Source organism: Hippoglossus stenolepis, chromosome 1 (genome assembly GCF_022539355.2).
Source record: "Hippoglossus stenolepis isolate QCI-W04-F060 chromosome 1, HSTE1.2, whole genome shotgun sequence".
Taxonomy (NCBI): Eukaryota; Metazoa; Chordata; class Actinopteri; order Pleuronectiformes; family Pleuronectidae; genus Hippoglossus; species Hippoglossus stenolepis.
Genome location: NC_061483.1, coordinates 12,448,140 through 12,475,436, shown reverse-complemented (window position 1 = coordinate 12,475,436; position 27,297 = coordinate 12,448,140). Strand labels below are relative to the sequence as shown.

Genomic DNA, 27,297 nt, shown 5'->3' with positions numbered 1-27,297 from the left:
TCTGCATTGTCTGTCAATTCGGTTACTTCAGACTTACCAACAGACACACACCGACCTCAAGCTGACCCCATAAAGAAACACACACACAAACTATCCCAGCTCGGGGGTTTGACATAAGTGAGTGAGTGTGTGTTCAAGGTTCAGACAGAATCACTCTGACTGCACTGTTCTACCAGTTCTGGCAACTATTTTGAGCACGGTGATGGCATTTGTCACTATTTTCAAAACCAAACAATCAATCGATTAATTGATAGAATAATCAACAAATTATTTCATTAAGAAGTTAATAATTAGTTGCCATTGGATACAAAATAAATCAAAATAGTACCACCTCAACCAACTACATCAGTAAAAACCTGATTTTACATCAAGCAGGAGTAATATAATCTAAATCCCATGTAAATCTAATGTAATAATAAAATATATAATAGTATAACTTTTTCTTCAAATATTTTTAGCACATTTTCCTGACTACATCTTTACGTAACCCTTTATAATGCATGACTCTTGCGTGTAATGTAACTTTTACATTGTGGCAGCATTGATTTAGATGTTATCACACTGTTAAATCTCATTCCATAGAAGCCCTACATCCAGCCCTTCACGTCAAAATCGAGTTTTGAAATGTGCAATCGGTGAATAATGTACACGAGAACAAAGACAGAGTGTCAGTTATGTTCAGACATAGTTACAGACATAGTTAGGACTTTGTTGCATGTTGTTATTATTTACAGAGGAAACTATATATACTGTAGAAGGGCTACTAGCTAGCACTGTAAAGCACCTGAGTAGACAGTGAGTGACAAACACACACTGCTGAAGCATTTTTTTTTTTTGCATTTCTCACTGTACATTCTTCAGGCACCATTGAATTAGACTCCTAATTATTGAAGAGCAGGGAATCCAACCTAAATAATTGTTGATTAGTGGGGGAACTGAGTCAAGTACTGAAACCTTGATTGAATGTTGGCATCAAATGCTCGGCAGGATTCTTGTTTTAAGTATGGTTCTGACTAAAATGTACCAATGCTGAATTGTAACGTTTTTACCAAACAACCATCTGCACCTTCCTGTTATGGCTTGGTACAAATGTACACTTACTATATTCAAGATGTTTTGCCCTTTAATAGTTTTCCTTATGTTACTCTCTTTGTAGTGAAGTACTGAACCAATGAATCCCGGCTTGAGTCTGACAGCAGTCTGTATTCGTGTTGAGCCTAACTCTGGGTCTGGTGATGAGCACTTAAACAGCCTGTTGGCGGCAGTGATGATAAAAGAGGTCTATCAGAGACTCATTGTCTCCGGCCAGAGTCAGATGCGGAGCAGCAATGACTTTTAGAATCTGTGAGTCACACGTTCTCGGCCTCTGGTGACTCTCGACTGTCACAGGGGCTCACAGGAGGCTGACAAGATGGAATCCATCACTGCCGGCCCACAAATAGAGAAGGACAAAGCGGAGGGGGGTCCACTCTTCTCTGACAGAAATCTCAAGTTTATTGTTTTTCCTTGTTTTCCTCTGCCCGCCAGAGTTATTATTACCACCTGACTCAAGGCTGGCAACAAAAGGAGATCACACAAGATCGACCAGTCAAAAGTAGTTTATTCAACTGAACTCAAACATCATATTTCCTAACTTGTGAGGTGTGTTAGTATGAAGGGCATCAGTGGTGTCAGATGTGTGGATGAGTGAGAATATCGTGTGATGCGTGTTTGTTAGTGCAGCAAACCAAACAAAGGATCAGGTTCAGGCTGGTGCAGCAGGCCCTGCTGAGAGAGAGAGACACTCCCAGAAGAGCAGACTTATATGCATTCTGGGAAGGCCCACCTATGGGCAGGTAGGTGGCTGTAGCTCCACCCACCAGCACAGAGCAAGGTACACCGGCAGGCAGAATGAGAGGGTCGTCACACCCTCCTTAAGATGGGGTCCTCCTTGGATCCCAAAGTTGGCAAATACTAACGACTACCTGTTCAATAACTAAACCAACATATAATACTACAGATTTTAATTAAACACAATTAGGCATATTACTGTTAACCTGTGAATGTCTGTACCCCTGCAGGCAATCTCTCCCTGAGCATTGTGACTCCCCTCTGCAACTTTGGTACCTTAAGAAGCAATTTAAGAGAGAAGAAAACCAGAACAGACAGAAGGAGACCCTGCAGGGACCAAAACACAAGTTAACTTACAATCATAGCTCGGACATGGCATCGGCCACCGTATTTTCAGTTCCTTTTACATGTCGTATATCTAAATGAAATGGCTGAAGGAAAGACACCAACTAAGCCTTTGATTTGGGTTTTGGAGTGAGTGGAGAAAGGTTAGGGATTATGATCCGTGTACACCACTAAAGGTCTTACTCCACCCCCCATAAACCTCAAAGTGTTTCAATGCCCAGATGAGTGCCAGTGCCTCCTTTTCAATAATTGAGTAGTTTAACTGGTGTGAATTGAACTTTTTAGAAAAGAAACTCACCGGGCAGCCAACGCCGCTTTCATTAGCCTGCATCAATACCGCACCAGCTCCACCTTACTAGCATCAGTATACAGCGAGAATGGCTGGTCCATCTGCGGGGCTGCAAGGACAGGGCAGAACACAACAACGTCTTGGCAGACTCAGCTTCCTGACAAGCGAAAGACCACTCAAACTTAACCTTTGGGCTAAGAAGAAAGTGAGTGGGGCAACCACTGTGGAAAATCTTTACAAAACCCACGATAGTACCCCAACATACCCAAGAAACGAGAGAGTTCTTTCTTGGTTGTCGGAACAGAAACTGATCAACTGCCAATACTTTTGCTCTTAGTGGGCGCACCTGCCCTTGGCCAACTACCTTCCCAGGTACGTTACTGTTGCCTTAGCAAACTCACATTTTGCCAGATTAATGGTCAGACGAGCCCAGGTCAGACGGTCAAACAGTGCCTGAATGCGCTGAAGATGATTCTCCATGTGTCACTGTAAATCACCACGTCATCCAAATACAAGCGCAGCCCACAATCCTGACACCACCTTGTTCATTAGGCGCTGGAAGGTGGCTGGGGCATTACGTAACCCAAACGGCATAACTGTATAGAATACAACCCACTGGATGTAATGAAGGTGGCAATTTCCCTAGCTCTGAAGTTAAAGGAACTTGCCAGTAGCCTTTAAGTAGGTCAAACTTACTGACAAACTTGCAGAGCCCACCTGGTCACACAGTCCTCCATCGTGGGAGTGGAAATGAGTCTGGCTTTGTCACCTGATTCACCTTTCGGAGATCCGTACATGGTCTAAACGTACCATCTGGCTTCTTTACAAGTAAGCATGGGGAAGACCAACTAGATGCACATGGCTCAGCAATGTTATTTTCCAGCATATATTTGACCTCTGCTTCTAAATGCTCTCTTTTATCTGGAGACATACGATAAAGCGTTGTCTGACTGGCTGGGCCTCTCCACGTCAATATCATGCTCAAGAAGATGAGTACGAGAAGGTGCATCTGCAAACAGGCAGGATAACCCTTAATAATATTTACCAACTCTGTTCGCTTTGGTTCAGGTAAATGATTCAATATTGCATCAAGATTGGAAAGTGACTCGAGTTTTTAAGACGCCCTTTCAACATGCCATCATCTGGTGTATAACACTCATCCTCCAATTCTCCTGTCGGATCAAGAGGTGGCGCTGAAGGACCCACTGGAACTGCTGCAGCAACAGATGAAAGCGACCAGGACCTGGCACAGGAGGCGAGCAAAGTAGGGTTTTAACAAATTAATGTGACACAACTGCACAGCCTTCTTCCGGTCAGGGTCGAGATTAAATAATTAAGGTCGACACTTTCGGTCACGGTATAAGGGCCAGAGAACTTAGCCTGGAAAGGAGAGCCAACTAAAGGCAAAGTGCAGAACTTGATCCCCAGTACTAAATTCCGCGTTCCGCAGATCATGCAGACTCTTCTTTTATTTTGAACTGCCTGTAAGTTCTCTCTCGCCATTTTATTAGCCTGATAAAGCCGCAGTTTGAAACCATTTACATGATCTATTATGTTTTTGGGGGCTCCTTGGCTTGCCAGTCACTGTGCAGGAGGCTAAGGGCCTCGCACTGTGTGACCAAAGACCAGGTCATTGGGACTAAACCCAAGCTCTCTTGGGACACCTCCTGGCAGCTAACATCAGCCAAGGTAATCCCTCCTCCCAGTCACGGTCCAACTCAGTGCAATAAGCACGGAGTAGGACTTCAACGTTTGATGAAACCTTTCTAGAGCTCCCTGGCTCTGGGCATGGTATGCGCTGGACTGAGAATGTTCGACTTTTAACTGGTTCAGCACTTCTGCAAACAACTTTGAAGTGAAGTTAGACCCTTGATCGGATTGAATAATTTTGGGATACCAAAATAGACATAAACTGTGTCAGAGCTTTCAAAATAGACTTGGTGGTAATGTTTCTAGGATAGGCAGCCGGATAGCGTGTAGCCTGACACATCACTGTGAACAAAGTTACTACCAACTTTGGATCGTGGCAAGGGACCAACGCAGTCAATGATCAGATGCTCAAATGGTTGTTCCGCAAGGAATGGGATACAGAGGGCAGGCTTAATTATTTGATTTGGTTTTCCAGTCAATTGACATACATGGCAAGTTTTTGAAAACAGAAATGTCTCTTTTCAAAAGAGGCCAGTAAAAATGTCTCCTAACTCTATCATAGGTTTTCTTACCCCTAAATGACCTGCAATGCCATCATGAGCAGTCTGAAGTACAGTGAGTCTTACACTAGAGGGCGAACAATTTGTAAAGTTTCCTCCCCATAAACATTCCCTGGGAACCCATTTCTCACCAACAGGCCGTCTTGGAGAAAATAACCATGGGCTGCACTCTCCACCTCCTCATCAGGAAGAAGCTGGTTGTACAGAGCATGAAGTGTTGGGTCATCTTTGCTCTTTCCCAGGTCACTGCAAGACACAGGCAAGGGAAAGCAGGCACAAAGATACGGACTCTCTTTTCTTATCAGAATTTTCAAAACAGGAATCCCCACTGGCACGGCTCGTAGCGCGTGTCACTGCACAGGTGGGAAGTACCACTGAAGGGTTTTGAGGGACTCAGAATTTCCTACCTGGGAGGATATAGTGTCCACTGGCACATCAGGCCACACTCGACTGCCAGCCAGGTCATTTCCTAAGATGACCTGCACTCCCCATAGGCAAAGGAGCACTCCCATGATCACATCACCTTGCACCAGATTTGACACTAGTGTCAGTTTATGCTGAGGAGAGAGAAGACCGTTAAACCCATCCTCTGACCTCAACACTGGAACCAATGTTGGTCTCAGGAGAGAATGGCAACACAGATTCCACAATAAATGAGTCCAGAGCCCCTGAATCTCTTAATATTTTGACAGGTACTTTCCTCTCACTCCGACCAGTGAGACATAACCATTAGACACAAATGCAGCATAACCAGGATCAACGTCTTCATTAGCAGAGGAACTTGTCTGTTCTTGAGCCCAACCGGAACCTCAATTTTGACTTTAATGAGGCGGTTTAGTGTGTGCCTGCACGGCAATGACACGGCTCCTTTCTTGGACGAAGAGACACAGCAGCCGAGATGGTTTTCGAAATAAACAGGCTTTGATATTTTCCTCAGCATTGGACACTCATTTCGCAGTGACCCTTTCCATGACAGTAATTACAGACCGATTTGGGTCCAGCTTTCCCGTAAACCATGCTCTGCTTTACCTGAAAACCTTTCTGTCCTTCTAACCAAAACTTACCGGAGTTAGCTCCAACAATGCTCCTCGGGAGCAAGTCTCCCGACCACGGTTGTCACCAAAAACCTTTATGGGTCAGGACAAACTCATCTGCCAATCTAGCAGCATCTGTAACTCTGCTTACTTGCTTTTCCTGAATGTAGGTAACAACACGGTCAGGCAAAGTATTTTTGAACTGTTCCAGCAAGATTAGTTCTTGAAGATCCTCCATAGTATTAACCTGAGAAGCAGCACACCAGCGATTAAAGTGAGTGGATAACTCACGAGCAAACTCAGTGTGAGACTGCTTCTCTTTTCTGAGTAATCTGAATCGCTGCGATAAGCTTCGGTACCAATTCATATGTCCTAAGTACCTCAGCTTTAACCAACTGGTAGATACCACTATCAGTAACACTCAAGGCTGAAAGCCTCTGGGCCTTGCCAGTGAGCACACATTGAAGCAATAGGTACGCTCCGCGTCCGACCAATTCGTGCCTCTGCCAAACGTTCAAACAACACAAAGAAAATGTCAGGGTCCCTTTCATTAAACTTAGAACTAACCGTAAGTTGACAGCAACATCAAATGCGGAATATGAGGAATAACCAATCTGACTCTCCAAACTTCTGTGGCTTAGCCGGAGCTTTCCTTCACTTATAAGCTCCAACTTATATCGCTCCAACTCTAACTGTTGTCTTGCCTGAACATGGGCTAGTTCAGCCTCCGAAGATGGGCATCTTGTCTTAATCTTTCTAATGCCAGGGTATTTTGATGTTCCTGTTGCTGTTGTAGCAAGATAAGCTCTTTGTTGCTCAAATGTAAACCCAAGTCCAGTCAAAACAGGAGCCATTTTGGACATCCTAACTGGCCCAGTTACCTGGGAGGCTACATCTGAAACACTATCCATTTCTTCCGGTGCTTTTAAACTCCCACTAAGACAGGCAGAACCTCTTTCTCCACTAATTTGTGCTTCAATGTGGCCAACAATTCATCTTTATTTAACTTTTTTGGAAGTTCAACATCGTAATGCTCAGCTACTTTCACGAGCTGATCTTTTTGAAAGAGTTTAGCAACTCATCGCTTGGAGACTGAACAAAGTCGTCAATGGAAGCCATTTCACCAGTTCCCTGCCACCTAGAGGCACTTATCAAACAAGCAATTACTACAAACTAATACAAGGTGTTCCACTACTAACTAACAGGGTGACAGGCTGCTTTAAATAAGGAACCCCTTCCTCTGACTAGCTGCCTAACCAGTTCTAGCTGAGTAACTCATCCTAGACTTCATGCAGGTTAGTGGCAGGATAGATTAAGCACAAAGCCCAGTAACCGGTTAACCTTCAGCACGCTGAAAATCACCTAGTCAGTCATGGTAGTGCCCCGAGCAACTGCTCTAACCACTTACTGCACAAAAACAACAAACTAAAACAAAAGGATCAATGAGAGACAACTAGTGCCCCTCATTGCTTATGCCTAACAGGAAATAAGGGTTCCAAATAACTTAGCAGCCCTTACCTCTGCCAGCAGTTTCAGGAACCTACAATTTAACCAAACATCTGTGTGGAAAACTCCTTTAACAAAAGTTACATTTACCACTTTACAATACTACTCCTTTCCGATCCCGGACCAGCCCATTTGTTACCACCTGACTCAAGGCTGGCAACAAAGGAGATCACACAGATCGACCAGTCAAAGTAGTTTATTCAACTGAACTCAAACATCATATTTCCTAACTTGTGAGGTGTGTTAGTATGAAGGGCATCAGTGGTGTCAGAAGTGTGTGGATGAGTGAGAATATCGTGTGATGCGTGTTTGTTAGTGCAGCAAACCAAACAAAGGATCCAGGTTCAGGCTGGTGCAGCAGGCCCTGCTGAGAGAGAGAGACACTCCCAGAAGAGCAGACTTATATGCATTCTGGGAAGGCCCACCTAGGCAGGTAGGTGGCTGTAGCTCCACCCACCAGCACAGAGCAAGGTACACCGGCAGGCAGAATGAGAGGGTCGTCACTGTGACCATTAATGGGCTCTAACATAATTGAGGCTATTCATTTTTGGTTATTGATAATCCATCCACTCATTATCTATGCCGCTCATCCTTCGAGGGTCACGGGTGAGCTTGATCCAGTCCCAGCTGACTTGGGCGAGAGGAAGGGTGCACGTTGGACAGGTCACCAGCAAATTGCAAGGCAAGCACACAATGCAATAGATCTAAGCTGTTTGTCCAATTAACCCTAACCCCAATCTGCATGACATTAGACTGTGAAAGGAAGCTGGAGTACCTGGAGAAAGCCCATGCAGGCAGAGGGAGAACATGCAGACTCCACACATATATTATATTACAATATTATAAAGTAGTGAAGTAGATTATGTCTGCAAATGAAAAAGGGGCTGGTACTGTCAGTGGAATGGGTTGATATGTCTTCTGTATAAGATAGAGTTTTGTAACCTGTTCTAAATCTTGATTGTGGAATATTTTACGAGAACATAAATGACCTCCATGACCTACGTTTGATTTGTTGTTATTTGGAACAAGCTCCATCCCTGTTTGTCAGCCAGTGTAGGTGAAGCTACGGAGCCGAGAGAGAGCTGAGAGTCGTGTTTGTTGACTTCCTCTCTGCAGGGGTCATACACCGCTCGGACATGACCGTTGTCCCGTCTTTTTTGATGCACGTATATGCCTAATCTGGTCTGTCCATCTGTCAGGCCTGTCTGGCCTAATCAGAGTCTTGATCCTGCCACAGATTTTCTGTCCCCGCCTCTTCTGCCCAGGTGGCTTTTAAAGGGCTTACAGACCCCGACTAGTAAATAACAGCTTTTGAAATGTGTGTCCTTGTTTTTTTCCTCCTCAGACCTTTTTAAGGACGTTTTGAGCTGGCCAGGGTATTAGTCATTTGTGTCATTCTTCTACTAGGGGGGGGTCAATGAGGTTACCCGGATCAAGTAGGATGTGTCATGCACCTCTTGTCACCACTTGTCCCCTGAAGTAGGCGGGCGACCCTTTAGCAGAATGATGCATGTTCATCAGCTGCCATCACTTCCGGCAGAACAGTCAAGCTTCATGAAGCAGTCGGGGTGACCTCCAAGCCATGTACGCTGACAGTGCCCCCCTGTCCTTTGTCCCATTGCATTATGGTCTGTCTCCTTGTGCTGTTCGGCCCCTTTTTCTTCCACCTCTGCCCTGCAGCATCACACTCCTTCCTGCTCGGTTCACCTGCCTCCTTCGCTTTCCACTTCTTTTATCTTTTTCTTCCAACTTTTCCTGCCAGTGTGACAGTGGCCGTGGCAAGTGTGTGAGTTTATACAGGGAGGTAAAAACAGATGACTAACATACTGGCGGGGTAAAGCTTCTTTGAAAAGGTCTAGAAATAGAAATGTAACGAGGAAAAGTCGTTGCAGCTATTTTGGATTCACCACAGTCGCCCCGATGAGCTGGAAGATACGAACAAAGGCAAATCCCAGAATGGAAAGGCATCTCATCAGGACTCTTGGTCAGAACACAGTCCACTGTTATTGGACATGATATAAAACGCAGATGAAGATAATACACAGTGAAAAACACAGTCAGTCTCTAGTTGTAAGAGACACCTGCTTAGAAAAGGATGGGACATTTGTGAGGGGGATCATACAGTTTATTTGGTGTGTGTGTGTGTGTGTGTGTGTGTGTGTGTGTGTGTGTGTGTGTGTGTGTGTGTGTGTGTGTGTGTGTGTGTGTGTGTGTGTGTGTGTGTGTGTGTGTGTGTAAGACACCAGGAGCTTTGCTGCTGAGAGGTGTCAGGATTTGGACGAAGCACACCTGCTCTTGTCTCTGTAGTCCTCGCTAAGCGGAAGCAATTGTTCCACAAAGTGCTCTCCATCTGAAGATCTGTCATAACACCTCTGAGGTAACAGGACAATGTGGCCTTGTATAGCCACATTGTGCCCCCAACCCCCAACCCCCACCCCTCACACACTAGTAAAGCCGGTGACTATAGGCTTATGGAAATTATTTTACTGGTTTAAATTTAGTTATGTATTAAGATGTTGAAGTTAGATGTAACTGGCCTTTTTGCAGATGACTGAAGATGTTCAAAGCTGCTTGGCTTTGATTGAATATACACTATTAAGTTTATGCTTGTAAGGCTTTCGTATATTTTACATATTTATATAACTCTTATCACAATACTGTGTCACCTTATCATTGTGTCAGATTACATAATGAACCATAACCACAGAATACATATATTACTGTATTAGGGCTGACTCTTGCAAATTTCGGTGCCCTTGGCAAGCTGAGGAATGGCGGCCCCTCCCACCCCCACCATATCATTCTGTTCTTTGATAATGTCGAAAACATTAGACATTATCACTGTAATGGTTTAGCACTCTGACTATAGGGAGCAGTTATCCTTATAGCTAGCTAACAACTTGCTGTGGTGGAACGTAAATAACTGCTTTTACTCATTTACTTGACAGCTTTAGTTTCTGCTTGTATGATGAAGATTTTACACAATAGATAATATAGTATAACAACCTTTTAAACTACACTGCATTGCTAAAGACAAGTAGTTTCCAGTGGCTTTTGTCATCATACAAACAGCAGTGTGTAATCAGGGTCACATTTTTTACTAACAGCTTCACCAAACATTGACTTTTCCCTCTAGATTTCATTTCAACAAATGATCCAATATCTTAGCTAAAATATAATAAATTAAGAAAAGACTCCATGAGAACTTTGTTTTCTCTTACTTCCTCACCAATTAGTCATCTCAGGTCTATCTGGTGTCCTTGAATGTAAAACTGAATATAAAATAAGACACACTAGCAGTGAGATTGTTTCATCAGCTGCTTTTTTCAAGGTCAGAAATGTACTTTCATAATCTCTTAATGATGTTGTGCAACAATTTTTCACATTAATTATTTTTGTAAATATATTCATTTTATGTACTGCAATTTAATTATGTTTTTATTTAAAACAATATTATGATTGAATTATTGCTTTGCAGATATATGAATCAACTAATGTTTTATTTCTAAAATTAGGCTCTGTAACGTTTACACATTGCCTGGGATTCTGGGATGAGGTAATCTGGAAAGCTTTGCCAATGACCTCTTAAATCCAGGGCAGGAGGGAGATTCTCTATTTCGGGCTGAAGACTCATGTAATATTCATAAACTTTACTTCTCTCTGCAGTCAGAGCCTAATGTTCCTCGTTATTTCTTTATTTTTGGGCTATAAGATGCCGGAGTCGTCTGTTGTTTGTTCTTTGGGTTTGTGTATGTGAGAGCACACCAGCGTGTTTGTGAGTTTCTCCATATTTCTCCAGAGGCAGTGAAAAGTGAGACCAACTTCTGTCTGCTCAGACAGCCAGACTGTCTAATCCACTGCCTCGCACGGCTCAATATATCGTCCTGAAAATCCGCCAGCTTCACTGATGATGAATCATTCATCGGTCAGCATCAAGTGAGCATTCACACGTCTGCTCCTTCTGCTGCTCTACTTTCAATATTTGTAGCCTGATGTTTATGTTGCCTGTCTGGACCAGACTGTAGAGCAACAAAAGCTTCTGTCTTTTTTCCCCCACATGATTTGGCTAATGTTATATCTGTTTTACATCTGTGTTGATTTAAGTCTTTTAACTGTAACATACTGAGAGAGACAAAGGATGAAAAGTATCCACCTTAAAGGGGACAAAATCGGTTTATCTTGGGGAGTACTACTGCGTATGAGGAAAAACCCTTTTGTGGCTCCAGAGGGAGATGGTCAATATGAGGAATTTCCTCATGTGACATCACTTCAGTAATCTGGAGAAATGACCCAAGCTCTTGGCTCATGATGAGTGAGGCTGGGTTTGCGCAGAAATTTTGAGATGTTATTGGGGTTCAGTCACGTTGGCTGCCAATATACCTAGCGTAGAAGACGAAAAAATCTGGGTCGGGTTTGGGTTGTGCTTGGCTAATTTTCTCTCTTGCAGCCAGAGCTGGTTAATTCTTGGTCCATTTCCAATCCTTCCACCAAGTTTAGTGGAAAATCCTTTTCGTAGTTTTTGTGTAATCCTGCCGACAAACAAACCAACCAACCAACCAGCAAACAAACAAAGGGGCAGGGGTGAAAACATAACCTCTCTGGCGGAGGCAGCTAATGTTTTTCTAGAAACTACTCACATATCATAAAAAACACCATCATGGAAGCACTGATGTATAAAATCCTTCAGCCGAACACTTCATGTTTCTCAGTTTCTCTTCAGTGATTTCATCTCTTAGAGCAGGATAAGCGGAGTGAAATGCAGGTTGTATGCCCCCTTAAGTAACACAGATACAGTCCATGTCAGCACTCCTCATTCTTAGGAACAGCGTTGGTAAAACCCACAGAGCCACATAAGCTGCTTCTGGATGTGTGAACTGAGTCTCTTTGTAGAAACAACACTGGGATTACTGTGACGGTGACGGGGCTCCTCTAGATTCTGTGTGTGTGTCCTGGCTGGTGATAAATACACAAATGCATTGAGTACAGGTCACAGTAGAGGACAGCGACTGGAAGAGACTATAACTACGTATTAAGTGCAATAGCTCTTAGACTATAATTTACGAATGTCATCATCGATGTACATTGCTAATTATAGAACATTTAGAACCTGCACCCACATTGGTGGTACGCATCAGGATAACATTTGTCATATCTCATATCTCAGTTACGGGATGGATCACCTTGAAATTTTATACAGACCAATGACTCTGTATAAATATGGTCGCCCTGGTGGTTGGCTGCAGTATAGTTTATGCATCCTGCCCCCTCCACATTAATAGATGGGACATGGGCCTAAAAAAATCTAAATATATGTCGTGGGTAACTAGGTAGATCTCATCACACTGATTTATGAAGTGCTCGTTTTTTCTTAATAGTTTGACGTTAATTCGTTTAATTAAATAAAAAACAGGGTGAGACATCATGATTGACAGCTGACACTGACAAATCAAGAGTAATTCTAATCCGTCATGGTACTTTTCAACTCCTATAAGAGAAGTGAATGTGAAACATGGGGCGCGGCGCCTACCGCTCCAGAGAGTAAATCAGCAGGCATGTGACTATTTTGAATCAAACTATTAGGTGTGAATCAAAGCAGATACAAAACAGGTCTCCGGGCTGTTCTTCTTAAGTGAGAACTATTCTGCTGAGACGCCATGCAGCTCTCGTACGAGACACACTGAGCTGCTGTTGAGCTGCCTCGGGTTTTATTACTTTTTTTACATCAAAACAAGATTTGCAGCTGCAGAAAAGGGAATGTGAAAACAGAAACATATATAGTTAAATACACTGCCTTCATTTTAGCTTCTTTTTACAAAGGTTTGTCGTTTGCAGTTAGTAATCGAACGACTGCCTCCATTGTGTGTATTGAACCATCTATCAATACACACATTTTGAAATCCATACCCTGCAGTGGACATGAAAGCAAAAAGCAACATGTATCGACAGAGCTTAAGGTCTAAATTTGGATTTAAAACCAACTTACCATAAATGCTGTGACAATGCTGGAAGTAGTGATCAGCATTATTGTATTCCCGCGATGTCTCTGAGGAACTCAACGATTCTCAAGAGTGTGCACAGCGGCCATGTTGCAAGATGGCAGCTTTGATATCTGGTATACGTAGTTTGGCTTCATTTCTGGATAGTAAGAGCAAGTAAAGACACTTCCATCTTTACATAGAGCCAATGGTATATGTGCTGTTAAATTACGTTATGTCGTTATATGACTTTGCAAATGATTGACCTAAAATATGAACAAATATAGCATATCCATTTTTTTTACATACTGGGTTTTTGGCGACTCAAATTGAAGTCATTTTATTAAACAAACTTGGTGGACTCTCTTTCTGGGGATCAAAATGTGTTACTTTGTTCACTTCCTCCACCTCCAGACAGAAGTTTATCTTTTTTCCTTAGGACTGTCATGAGTCGTCAGCTCTAACACCATCTAATGCTTTCGTACAAGCCTTCAAACTGGCCGATCACTTGTCATTAAGATCCATCTCAAGTGCAACAAAGATCTTCTCCTTCTAAGGCTTCGTCCTGTGATGTTTGAATGTAATACACAGCTGAGGTTGTTATAAAGCTCAAATCAATGATTATTTCCATAAATAATTAGCTTTTATTCACAATTTTGTTCTTCTAATAATTGACCCTGAGATATTTGATTTGTAATCAAAGCTTAACATTTCAGATCTATGAAGTTGAAACTTCCCAATAATTAAATGTTTGCTTGAAAACTGACCCGAAAGGTTCATCGATTTTCTGTTGATCTCTACCTGGCTAGTTGTTGTATTAATATGATTATACTTACATTTGAAAACAGTTTTATTCTGCTAGTCCAAGCAGTCTGCAAATCATTCGTGGGAGTTATAAATATTTCCCATCTTGAGACACTAAAAAAATGACATTTTGTTCTATGTATTTTATAAGCTTTTAAAACCATGCCATTGAAAATTGTCAGCGTAACAATGAATCGTCAGTTTCCCTGACAATTCACTTTAAATTACCCTGGAAATCCCCTTCCTTTGCAGTCATGCATGTAAGAACCAAAGCCTCCTCATTGTGGGTTAATAATAGAAGACAAGTGGATGCTTTGTACCTACTCTCCATTCGCAGGCTACCCGCTGACATTCAGCCTAATTACTCACACTTGCTTGAATGGCCCTACAGCCAACAGGAGAGGATGTCCTTTAAAAAAGTAAAGACAGCAAGAGAAAAGTTATGTCACTTTCATCCTCCGGGCATCTTTATGTTTTCCCTCAGATATGCAGCAGTGCCTCCTCACACTGTGTGTGTGATGTGGACGGTTCTTTGGCGAAAGCTTGGCCATTGTGGTATTTAATGGAAGTGGTTATGTCATGTGGTTGAACCCACATGCAATACAGCATCAGAGACAGTTAAGAGTTCAAAACATATGAAAAGGTCTCTGACATGTATCTGCTCTCAATTAAAGCCGTGGGAATATTGTCACTTAAGTCATTACTGAAAAATAGGAGCTGAATTACTCTCTGTACAGCATAAAGCTTAAGGTCAAATAAAATGAAACAAATTACATTTACATGCACACACATTTACTCTATTGACCTGTAAATAAAGATGGCTGACATCTCTCCACATATCCCAGTATTTAGCTATGATGACATCATTTAGAGCCAGAATCTCAACAGTAGGGTTCGTAGAGTGGCTCCATGGTATCAAGCTCCGGCCAAAACAGGAGCTCAGCCAATTGCGTGTCTGTCTCGGCTGTCAATCATGACATTTCACCCTTTTCTTAGAGCATCAAATAACTAACTAATATTAAACTTTGTGGGAAAATATACATCAGTGATATAATAACTACATAAAACGCCCATCTTTGAAAAAAAATGATGATGTGTATTTTGAGTTTTTAGTTCTGTACATGTCCCATCCACTAACATGGAAGAGAAAGGATTTTCTACTTCTTCTATACTACAGCCAGCCACCAGGGGGTGATCAAGGTGTTTTGGCTTCAAACATTAACATCACCTCTGTTTCTTTGTCTCTCCGTTGCAGGGTGACCCCTTCAGATGGAGATGCTTCCCCTTCAGGCAACCCCGGCTGCTCAGACGGGGCTTCAGGTGCTACCGGTGGCGCTGGTGCTATGACAATGACTGCCACCTCCACCCTCTCCTTGCCCATGAGCCAGGGTAAACCCTCCCTGCGTCGCATCAAAGGCCGCATTCACCGCAGCAAGAGCCTGGACAGCATGGATCTCCTTGACGCCAATGTAAGGCTCACTCACGACTAACCATGTACAAACAAAGGAGGAAAACTGAGATACTCAGGCTGCAAATAACGACTACGTTCACTCTGACCTCTTTTCCACACTCCAGAGTTTTGAACAGGGCTTCAAAACCCAAAGATATGCAGCTTACTGTCATGCGACTTCAAAAAGAATTACATTTTCAAAATTTAAGAAGCTGAAACCAGTAAAACATTGTCATTTATAAAAGAAAAAAACTCTAAATTATTATTCCACTGTCATTAACAATTTGCAATTCCTTTCTCATCTCTCAACACATTTTGATTTATCGAAAAATTCTTTGATATATTCCAATTTAAATCAGGAAGGAATTGCAACACATGACAACCTCATCTGTAAAAAGTATTTAATAATGATTCTTTTATTAAATGTAAGCTGTGATTACATTACATTTAATTATTTTCAGATAACAATAAATGTCACATTTTTTATCCATTCAGATTCAACATTTACACAAGCTGCAGCTCTGCACACACACACACACACACACACACACACACACACATTTACACACAGGATGACCTTTGGTTATGCAATATTTCCTTGGTTTTCAGATGAGCACCGTTTAACACATTCCATATGTCTCTCTCTATGACTGGTTTATTCTCATGAAAAGTATTAATCTGATAAATGATTGGGTAAGCTGCTTGGACCTAAAAACCCTTACTAACTCTGGGATTGTCCATTCAGCTGAGAACTGCCTTTGGCCCACTCTCTCCACCGGTCATCTCAGGCGTACTTGTGTGTGTGTGTGTGTGTGTGTGTGTGTGTGTGTGTGTGTGTGTGTGTGTGTGTGTGTGTGTGTGTGTGTGTGTGTGTGTGTGTGTGTGTGAAAGCATGTGTTTGTACCTATGTGTGTGTGTGTTTGTGAGGGATGTGGCTTTTGGGAAAGCAACCAACAGTTTATGATGTAAAAGCATGCCAACTTGCTACTAATGCATGCTCGGTAAGGCTGATATTTTTGTGTGTGTGTGTGTGTGTGTGTGTGTGTGTGTGTGTGTGTGTGTGTGTGTGTGTGTGTGTGTGTGTGTGTGTGTGTGTGTGTGTGTGTGGCATGGGAGCGCGGTGGGCACTCAGATGCAGATAAATCTCTCTTCTGCACAGCAGCACTACTGAGTGTCTCTGTCCCCTCACTTCTTTCTTTATGTCTTGACCTGACCCTTTGTAGATTTCTCCTTAAATAAATGTTCACAGTGTGACGTTTCCGTGTCCACCCCCGTTCTTCCTCTCCATCTTGACGGTCTGTTGGTGTGTGTACGTGTGTGAGTGTGTTTGTGAGGGTGTGTGCTGCGTGCTTTTAGCTGGCCTTAATTGGGAGCTGCCTGGTGTGTGTGTCTGTGTGTTAGGAGTCATTATTCTTCCCCTCAAAGCAGCCAGCCTATCGTCAGCGCAGGAGAGAGAGGGACTTGGTAGGATTACGTTTAAAAGCGGAATTTGCAGTTCAAACAAGTAAATCCATTATTGATGTGAAGGAGGGCTGAAGGTGGACAGCGGAAGTCGCTGGGTGTAGGTGACAGTCAGGATCGTGTTCATCACAGCCTCGCCAACCCGAAAGACGGAACACACACACACACACACACACCTCTGTGTCTGCCTGACCGAGAGTGTCAGTTTGATTGACTGTTGGCGTGAAGTTTCCTGTCAGTTGCTAATTTTGAGACAGAGGCGAAAATATCTCGTAGATTCTCAAAACAACCTTGAGATCTCTGATGCATAAATCTTGACAGTGAGTCATCTGGCCTAAATCATTTCATTTTTCCCCCCATAACTTTTCAGACGTGATTGAAGTACCGGCAGTGTTTGGGTGGTGCCGGAGCAGCAGAGGCAGATGGTGAATGAAAGTTAGATGCGGCTTTGGTGTTATGTCATCGACAATAACAAAAACTTGTAGCACTCATGGAGCTCTGTGGGTCGAGGGGTGGGAAGGTGGGGGTACGGCATCCAACAATAGCAACGCTGTTACTGGGGTAAAACGAGAGCTGAGAAGTTTGAGGAAAATATATTTAATTGTTATTTTAATTATTCATATTGTAATTTCAGTTTGTGTACTAAATTCCAGGCCTGTATTTGTGAGGTGGTCTACATACTGTAATATTAACGACCCTGAAAACACATTTTTCCAATCAGCTTTTCCTGTACGTGACGGGGTCTTACATGAACACAGTCTTCCTTAAAAGTTAGAAAAGTTGTGGGTATTTCACATGATGAAACAGGGATTTCTAAAGCCCCTTTTCCACTGGTCAAAAAACTCTCTAGCACCTTGGGTACTCGGGGCAAACGGCATTCACTCATCGTTTTTTATCAACTCTGCGCTAATTTCTGCTTCTTCCGCTTTATTTTGGCGGTCCAGACGCTGACGTTGCACCTTTCAGTCACAATGTTATGATGCACATTGAACCTCCAGGTGTTGGCGCGTAAAAGCCATGAACGTTTTTATATTTTGGGAACAAGCTGCAACAGCGATTTCTTTCTTCGTATTGTGCAAGATTCGGGACATCAAACATGACTCAGCATGGGGAAAAAAAGGCATATTCCTCCGGCAGGTTTACCGGTGTTAAAAAAAACCTGCGTATACCTTCTCATTTTGGCGTAAATAAAGATGTTCTGTTCTGGTGTTGCTTCTTTCACTGGTTTGGCAATATCAGTAAATCTGTGCACCAATTCCTACAATGGGTTAAGACACTTTTGAAAAATCTATTCAGCTGTTGTCATTTTCAAAGATACATTAAAGATTAAATTAAAGATACCTATTTTTTTTTTTGCCATAGGTGAAGAAAAGGCACCTCAGGCATCTCAGACAGAAAGAGATATGCAGCTGACAGCTTTCTTACTTGTGATTTGTTCTTGTACAAGTTGTATTCCTCCTCGTCTAACTGTCTCTGATGTGACTAATGCAAAAAGGCATCACTGTAGACGAGCCAGAGCTGGAAACCGAGTCTCAGTGATGCTTCACAGTTTTATCTTTAAAGAGCATCCATCAGCCAGGATGGTGTTCAAACGGAGCCTCAAGAGAACTTGAGAATTCCCGCGGAAGTAAACCCCCCCTTCCTCCTCCGAATCCTTTCTACCCTTGTCTCTTTAGCTGCAACATTACGTACCAACAATAAATATATGTCCATATACAGCACGTTTCATCTTGTGCAATATTAAAATGTGGTCAATTTGCCAAGTTTCACTCTGAGGCATTCTCCATTACGCCTCTCCTTCTCCTTCTCCACAGATGCAGACTAAAAAAAGCCCCACTATCCATTTCACCTCAGCGAGCCCTCGCAACAATATTGGCTGCTCGGAGCATGTTACTCACGTACATTAGCTTTTACTGTGGACCGATCACAACATGGCCATGAGTCTAAGTCTGCCACATGAATAATAGATGGAAGAAATGATCCGTTTCACGATGAAGTGTTTTCTTTTTCTGTCTCTCGCAGATATTTTTGGGCGACAAAAACAGCACCGTGAAAGCAGAAAAAGTCTGTGGTTAAACTAGGTGAACCCCCCTGGGATTTCCGCTGCTATTTATTCAATACTGTCTGATCCCTCCTCTCCCCTATTTGTCTTCTAATGCAAAGTAGCTGCCAATGTGCACTTCACTGTAGAGCAAGGGATTGATTCTTTTCAACAGTGTGAGAGGATAAACACATCTCTTTCAGTGCGTGTGTGTGTGTTGCTGTAAAGTATGAAGTGTGAGTCCTTCAGCTGAGGTCAGAAATCCCTGTTTTTGGTGAGAACCCTGTGACGCAGCTCTGTGTCTTACTTGCTGGGCTCTAGTTTGGTTCCTGATAGATCTCGCTGCACGTGGCTTTAATTTTCCATTTGGTCCTTCCAAAAAAAACAACAAGGATACAGAACAAAGATTTCAAATGAGAAACAGACTTACATTTAGATTGACAACCATGTATTTTCTGAATTTAGTCCTTTAGGGTCTGAAAGGGAGTCATAGATCCGGTCACACAGAAATTCTCAATTTAAGTTTGTTAAGGACCATTACAAGTGAATGGGGATAAAAACAGACAAAATATAGATTGGTCAGTACCTTCTAATACATAATGCAATTCAGTTTAGAATGTTCTCATTTATTTGCCACCTTCATTGGTCAGGTTTGAATAACCTTAGCTAACTTAAACTCATCTGTTCAAGATAAAAAAAATTTGATCAATACTGTAGCGTTGGGAACAATTTAATATAAATTTTTCAGGTTCTAATCTTGTGTGCCTTCGTGAATTATTCATGCATGAATCTATCCCATCAGACGTGATTTGTGACGAGCTAACCCCACCCAATAACTACACACGATTGCAGCTCCCAGTAACTACACACTATCCACACATACATCTATCTAAGTACTGACATGCATGCACTAAAGCACCAGTCGTATTCTATATGTTCTCATACTCAACATACGCTGGACATATATGTATTTACAATGTCAGAGAAAAAACCCACAAAGAATTAACCATGTATACATGCACACATACAGGCATGCCTACGTGTTTACTGCATGCACAGCAGCAAGGCAATGTATAAACATGAGTCTGCATATATGTCAGCATATATTATAGACATGCGTACAGGACACAAGTTCATGCATTCCCAGCACATCTTCTCAAGCATAGTCATGCGTGCATGTGCACCTGAAGGACTCAGAAGAAAAGACAATGAGAGAAATGTTGATAAAGTGATAAAAGGTAAAGAAGAAGATTATTTTATGGTTTTTAGACGAGATTAAAAAACAGAAACAGGCCGAACACTGTTGTTGATACAGTTTAATGTCATCACCACTGGATACCTTGCTAATTGGTTTAATTCAGGCTAAAAAGCCTATTAACAGCAACAGGATCAACCTCAGTAAAAATCAATCCTATTTAACTGGTATTATAAACACTGAGATTTATACAGGAGAACGTCCACTGATAAACAAATAATCGTAATACATTTGAATGAAAGCAGGCATTGAAACATTCTTGATGATGAAGGAAAAAAGAACTCTGCAAACACGTAGTCAGCAACAAAACTGTAGGTACTTGGGTGCAAGTAGTTAGATTCAATTGAATATCAGCTGACCCTTGTTTCTGTGAACTACTTCTTGTAAAATACCAAATGTGTAAAAATCTGTTGAACTGCCACTTCCTGTGGACAATGAACACATTAACCTCATCATGTACTTGGTTGGGTGAGGCAGACCTGTAGGTCCTCTGCCGTGTTGATGGGTGCAGACACTCGAAGACTGACTGACGGGGAGAGCAGAAAAGAGAGATTACAAAAAGGAGTGATGAATGAGAGGGGGGTGTGGAGGTTAGACATGGAGGATGCAGGATGCTCCGCTGGGATGAATACATTTCCCCCTGGATAGACGGGAGGCTCTACAGACACCTTATAACTCACTTTCATCATCCCTCAGCAGGACACAACAGGACAAAATTACATTCAACATACAAGTCGTTTATCTTACCTGAGCTGAAACGGGCCTCTGTGATTATATCTCTGTGCCCGTGCTTTGCCTGGAACCTCCCTGTGTGTGTCTTAAAGGGATAGTCCGATACATAACTGAAGTAAATGGTGACCAACTTTAGACTTTAATAAAAACACAACATGCCTCCATACTGCTCGTGTGGTGTCATCCAAGTGTCCGCAAGCCCCGACATTAATATTCGACTGGAAACCAGGTCATTTACAGCGTGTTCTAAGCCTAAAAGTCCACTGATATCTTCCTACAAGGTGCATTCACGGACCCTCGGACACACCATCGTGTAGCTACGTCCGCTAGCTTAGCCACTTCCACCACACGAGCACTATGGAGGCATGTTATGTTTTTTCTGTTGTTTTATTACGTCTGAAGTCTTGGTCACCATTTACTTCTATTGTATGGATTTGGCTGCTACACAGTTTACTTCTACGACTCCAGAAGTGTTTTGTGGACTCAAACACTTCCCCCACCCTTCCATCGGCATAGTGCTGAGTGGATAATGAGTGAATTTTCATTTTTCAGTGAACTATCCCTTTAACCAGATGTGGTTGGCAGATATATGGATATAAGTGGAGTAAGGATTCCCTGAATTCACAGTTTAGTTTAAGCCTCAATTTTCACCATAATCCAGTGATTATAAAACTGACAGAAGTGAGACTCTATTTGAAGGGGGAAGCCAAACCTTCAAAGCAGTGGTGTCTTGGCTGCACACACACACACACACACACAACTATACACACACATGCTCACACAAGCTCAGAGGCACATGCTCACACAAACTGTGGAGGCTGTGAATATGACTTTTGTAGATATATGATGCAATAAAGAGAAAGCTGCACATGAAGTCAGGGGTTTACCTCGCATGGAGACTGTCTCTGCTTTTACCCTCCTCCGGGGGAAGCACTACATTTATTACGGAAATTACTGAACATAAATTCAAAGACAGACACGTATGTATTGATTTAATAATCACATCAATTCCAGATCAGGTCAGTGTTGTCATAATGCTGGAATAGAAATGATGTGTGATACATTTCTGCATATAAGTATTGAGTTATCATGGAGTCGTATTTTCTCAGCATGATAAATCATAGGAATGGGCTACACTTATATATGAAATATTGCAAACAGGCTGACAGGGGCATGTTTAACATAAGTATGGGCCATCCATCCTTCCACCAAGTTTCATGGAAATCGCTGCTGTATTTTTTGCGTAATCTTGCTGACAAACCAACAAACAGACAGACTGAGAGGGGGAAATAAGGGCGGAGTACAGCGCTCATTCCGGTTGCACGTTCACTGTTTCAGCTCATAGGGTTTGATCACAGGTCCGTGGCCGTGGGTGCCAGCCACCAGCGACGACCGACCAAGCCCCTCGTTAATCGTATTCACCATTAACCAGCAGCAGATCTATAGGCCTCAGCTCTCAGCTTCCCTACGGCTTTGATTTTGATCGGAAAGTGATTCATTAGCTGTTTAAATACATGGAGCCCTCTGCATAATGACACGCTCCCTGGCCCTCATGTTGGCTCATCCCGCGGCACTGTGCATCGGTAATGTCAAACAGGAAGGGCATGCAGGATCAATGTTGGTTCTATAGATAGATGAAGCAATGATCTATGACATGCACAGCAGCAGCCTGTAAGTGAGAAGGCCCCATTTAACGCAGGGTCATAGGGAACAGTTCACATGATATTAGATTAAATTAATCAATCACTCTTGGTGTGTGCGAGATGTGTGCAAGATCTTTGGAGAAGTGGCTGAAGGGACGCCTTGCTGGGTGCGCTGTGAGAAGCGTGTCTCCATATTATTATGTCCGGCGCTCTGCCGTCCTCTGTGTGATATTGATTGGTGGCATTAGGGAGTCTGCAGGTCAGCATTTCTCAGATGGGGACAGAGGAGGAGCGGGATGGAGGAGGTGCTAGAGGGTACGGGCAAAACGGGATGAGTGAAGGAAGGAGGGGAACATCAGGGGGAGCGATGGAAGGATGGGAAATCAAACGAGAGGTGAATGATGAATGATAATATTGATTGGAGAAAAAAAGGGGCGAAGGTGGGATTTCGCTCAGATGACCACAAGCTCGGCCGCGCCCCGTCCCAACGCTACAGTATTGATTCAGTGAGGTACAGCTGGTTAAAGATGACCTACTGTTCTCACCTTCACGCTCTTTGTTCACGTGTTTGTTTACAGTATATTTATAGTCATTTTTTTTTCTCACCACCACGTAGGTAGCTGTCAATACTGAATAAATAACAGTAAGCCCCAACCTGGCAGCTCTCTCAGGGGCAAATCACCCCGGGGTTTGCTTTCCTGCGAGATACCACCGACTCCATTCAAGGTGCCGGATAAGCTTTAATTTAGTCACAACATGTAATCCTCGTATCAAAACACTTCTCCCAGTTATTTTCAGCCCCGGTGACTGACAGTGTTTCCTCACTGACCTTCAGTAGCTGGGGTGTGTTTGATGTAATTTTAGCTTCAGCTTGCACATCCGTCCCCGTGCTGGTCCCAGCTCCATTTCTCGTCTCGCTGCTGAAATGTTTCGCTCTGAATAATTTATCTCACTTAAAAGCAATCACAACACCTTGTAGTCTCGAGTAAAATGAAGCTAAGTAGGATTATAATTTTTAATTTTTTCTTTATTCTCCCATCTTATCCCTGTGGCGGGAACCCCGTTGTGTCGGCTGTGAGCGCGCGGTCGATGGCTTCATGCATGAGATTTGTTGGATTATGAAAGAGAAGACTGGGTTAATTTATGACTCCCAACAATCACCTTGTACCACATGGCAGCAGCGGCAGCGTCGTCTAACGAGATGGGATGGATTCTCGGCAGCTCACAATTTAGGCCCTCTCCTCTGTTTCCATGGCAACACAATTACTTTACCCTGGGTGTGGGAGGTTAGGGTGATAATGTACAGTTTTTTTATGTTGAGAGAGCGAGCACAGAGGGAAACCAGGTCAAAGAGCGCAGTTTATTTCTTTCTTTTTGGTTTTGATTGATTTGATTCAGTAAAATATAAAATCTCTGTGCTTTATGTTAGAGCTTTTAAAGAGAGATTATTTTCTACTCCACCTAAACTCAGCTATCTTTGCATCAAGGGTGACTCTTACACAAAAAGATATTTAACCACCACATAATGATCGTATGTTTAGAGCTGCAACTAATGATCCGTGTGAGTATTGATTAATCTGGAGATGATTTTTCTCTCTTAGCCCAGTTAATTGTCTGTCTAAGAAACAACAGATAATTGCGAGACACTTCTCATAGATTTTCCAGCTCCCCAATCATACACACAGTGTTTGAGTCAAGTTCATTAAGAAAGATGGTTTCAACCATCAAATTCACAGCATGAAAAAACAGCATCTTCGTCTTCTGACCACAGGCTGCAATTGACAATCAATAAAGGAATCGAACCGCAAACACCCGAGAGACTTAAATCTTCATTAAGTGAGAAAGATACATGCACAAAAAGCTGCACAGGCACGCTCTCCTCCATTTTCCTCCCCCCCTCTCTCTCTCCTCTGCCTTGTTTATCTCCCATCACACGAACCGGTCGAGGCAGATGGCCGCCTCACACCCAGTCTGTTTCTGTTGCAGGTTAAAAGGGAGGTCAAAGAGTATTCGCTGGTTGTGGAAACTGTTTGGTTTTCTCTCTAGTATTGTAATTTCTCTGCCTTGAGATGATGGAGGCTGTGGTGTAGTGAGCTGAATCCTCGGTCGGGTAAAATAATTGGTTTTGTACTTGTCCTCAGTATTATGCTAATTATTGGAGTGTGACTTGTTTTCCTTTTTCAGCGTTAATTTTAGAATGAAATTGAAGCTCAATTTGTTTTTTAGATATTTTTATCCTTCCACATAATTTGAATTTCTTTTGTTGAAAATCACATTATTTTTTATTGTCTGTTAGTTTTCTGGTGAAGCATTATAATGACTATTGTACTATCAATAGTTTTTGTGTCCTCCACCAAGGCCCAACACTCTCTTTAAATTCAGTAATGCTGCACCAAATTACACAGACTCATATCAGTTTCCTAAATGCGCCAGGTTTGGTTCATCAAGATCCATTGATAAGTTTTTTATAAATCAGTCAAAATGTTGAAAAAATATCGCATTGTTAAAGAAAATAATTGTTTAATGGGTTCTTTCATGGGTCGGGCCCCCATCCCTCCACAGTTCATGTAAATCAGTTGAGTAGTTTTTGATTAATTCTGCTAACTAACAAACAAACGCAGATGAAAACATAACCTCCTTGGCAGCGGTTAATATCTTCTGCCACTGATAGATTTGACTTATCATGACACACATGTCCCATTGGGTGAAGAAGCTTCATATACAGAAAATGTGCAGGTGACTGTGCACCTGTATAAAAGACCTGACCATTAAATAATACTTAAATAAGTGACTTGTTATCTGTGTGCAGCTGAAAATATGTGAAGAAAGTCTTCAACAGAATATTGTCATCTAATGTTTTTATCACATCAGCAGAAGTGTAGACTATAGTGTCACCTCTGTCCCTTTACCTGTTTGCATCATATCATTAGTGTTGCCCTCTTTCAACAATGTCAGTCTCCTCAGTGCAGCAGGAACGTCCTCCAGAGAGGTCACTCTGTCTCTAACCTTTCTCTCCACGCTGGCACCTGTAGGGGCTCCCATTTCATGTTTGACTTTTATTCTCCCTCTCAACTAAACCGACCACCAGCAATGTGAAACTTTGTCAGGTGACACGCCCCAGGGGAAGTCATGATAGCAACCTGCAACCTGACTTTGTGGCATGTGACGGCAGAGAGCAGTAAAGCAAGTGAAAAAAGAACAACAACCCAAAAAAAAAATACATGAGAAAATGGGTTAGTCAAAGCCGACGGGTGCGTGGAGACGTGTGTATGTCTTTCTGTCCGTCGCTGCGTGTGTGTGTGTCTTTGTGTGTGCGTGCCTCGGGAGGACTGCTTGCTCGGGGGCAGGGGGGCTCTCAGGATGGATTCATCAGAAGCCAGAGGCTGTGCTGTGCACCATTAGGATCAAGGTTGCTATTTCAGGAAGCTACCTGCTGAGAGATGTACTCCGCTCACAGTTTTGATGGCCCCTCGGCCCGAGTGCATTAAAAAAGGCTGGGATGTCCTGTGCTGCTGCTGAGTAACTGGGATGAGACCTAATTTCCCAAACTGACCAGTTATTTTAGTTCTCATATTTTTATGATCATGACGTCAAAACCTGTATTTTAATGAATCATTTTTTATGTATTCTCAAAGTTATCATTAATATGCATAACATGCATTTGGAATAGTTTTATCCTAAAGACCTCAACAGAGATGTGTTTCCATGACATGACATTTTATAAAATTACATAACTGTCTAATGTATAACAGCAACAACGACAATACAGGAAGTGAAACTGCTTTCTTGTGTGTTGCTGTTTCTTAAATAATAGATAAATGATACATAATTATCTCTGACTCTCAAGATCTTAGTCAAAAAGGATTTGAATTCAAATTAGTACATGTGAAGGACACAGAAAGTGTGTGTTTGTGTGCGATTGTGTGCGTGTGTGCACGTTTCTTTGAGGAAAATGACTCAGCATCTTTCGCTGACTGACACGACACTGGAACAGGCTGATCTCTGTGACCTTTGGGGTTGAAGATCACGTCAAATTTATGATGCATGGGTTTAAACATGCATGACACGGTTTGATTCTGACGTGAATGTAAATGAAGTGACTCTGAATATAACACTGTTAACATTATATATACATATGATAACTGTTAACACATGATAATGTAATAAGCAGGTATAAGCACACTTATGATGCATATTTAGAGCCCAACTGATTTGTTGGTTGGCTGATATGAGCCTTTCACAGACATATCAGTGTCCGTGTTGTTTATTTGTATTCTATATATTTGGTTATGTTTGTTTTTCTTTTTATATATAGTTGTTTAAAATAAAGTCTATGGTCAGACTGGTTACACATATTTTATCAGATTTTATCTCATTATTGTTACTGTATTTGTCTTTAATGTCATTCTTCATCTATTACTAGCCTCCTTTTATATGTGCCCAAAGGAGGAGCTACTATTACAACATATAAACATTCATTAAATTGTTTATAAGAGACTATAATGTAGTTTTAAGTGGATATTTGTTTATTTAATGTGTCTGTCAATAACTCCTCCTTTGAGCACACATAAATAATAAATAGTGCTGTTAGCATGAGAATCGCATTCACATAATAAGCCAAACAAATTCAAAGCCCTTAGCACCATTATGCATCTGCCACCATCCACGGGCTTTGACACTGTGCAGTACATCTGTGTGGCCACTAACAGCGCTGTTGCTACA

General features: G+C 42.3%; 1 protein-coding gene across 12 annotated transcripts in view; it reads left to right on the top strand.

Annotated features, from left to right (window-relative positions):
* tjp1a (tight junction protein 1a) overlaps positions 1-27,297 on the top strand; it is a 102,700-nt gene that overhangs the window by 6,280 nt on the left and 69,123 nt on the right. For all 12 annotated transcript variants that reach the window (XM_035169378.2, XM_035169293.2, XM_035169097.2 and 9 more), the window contains exon 2: positions 15,249-15,462. In XM_035169378.2, the coding sequence (XP_035025269.1) occupies positions 15,249-15,462 (214 nt within the window). The remainder of the gene's footprint in view (positions 1-15,248; positions 15,463-27,297) is intronic.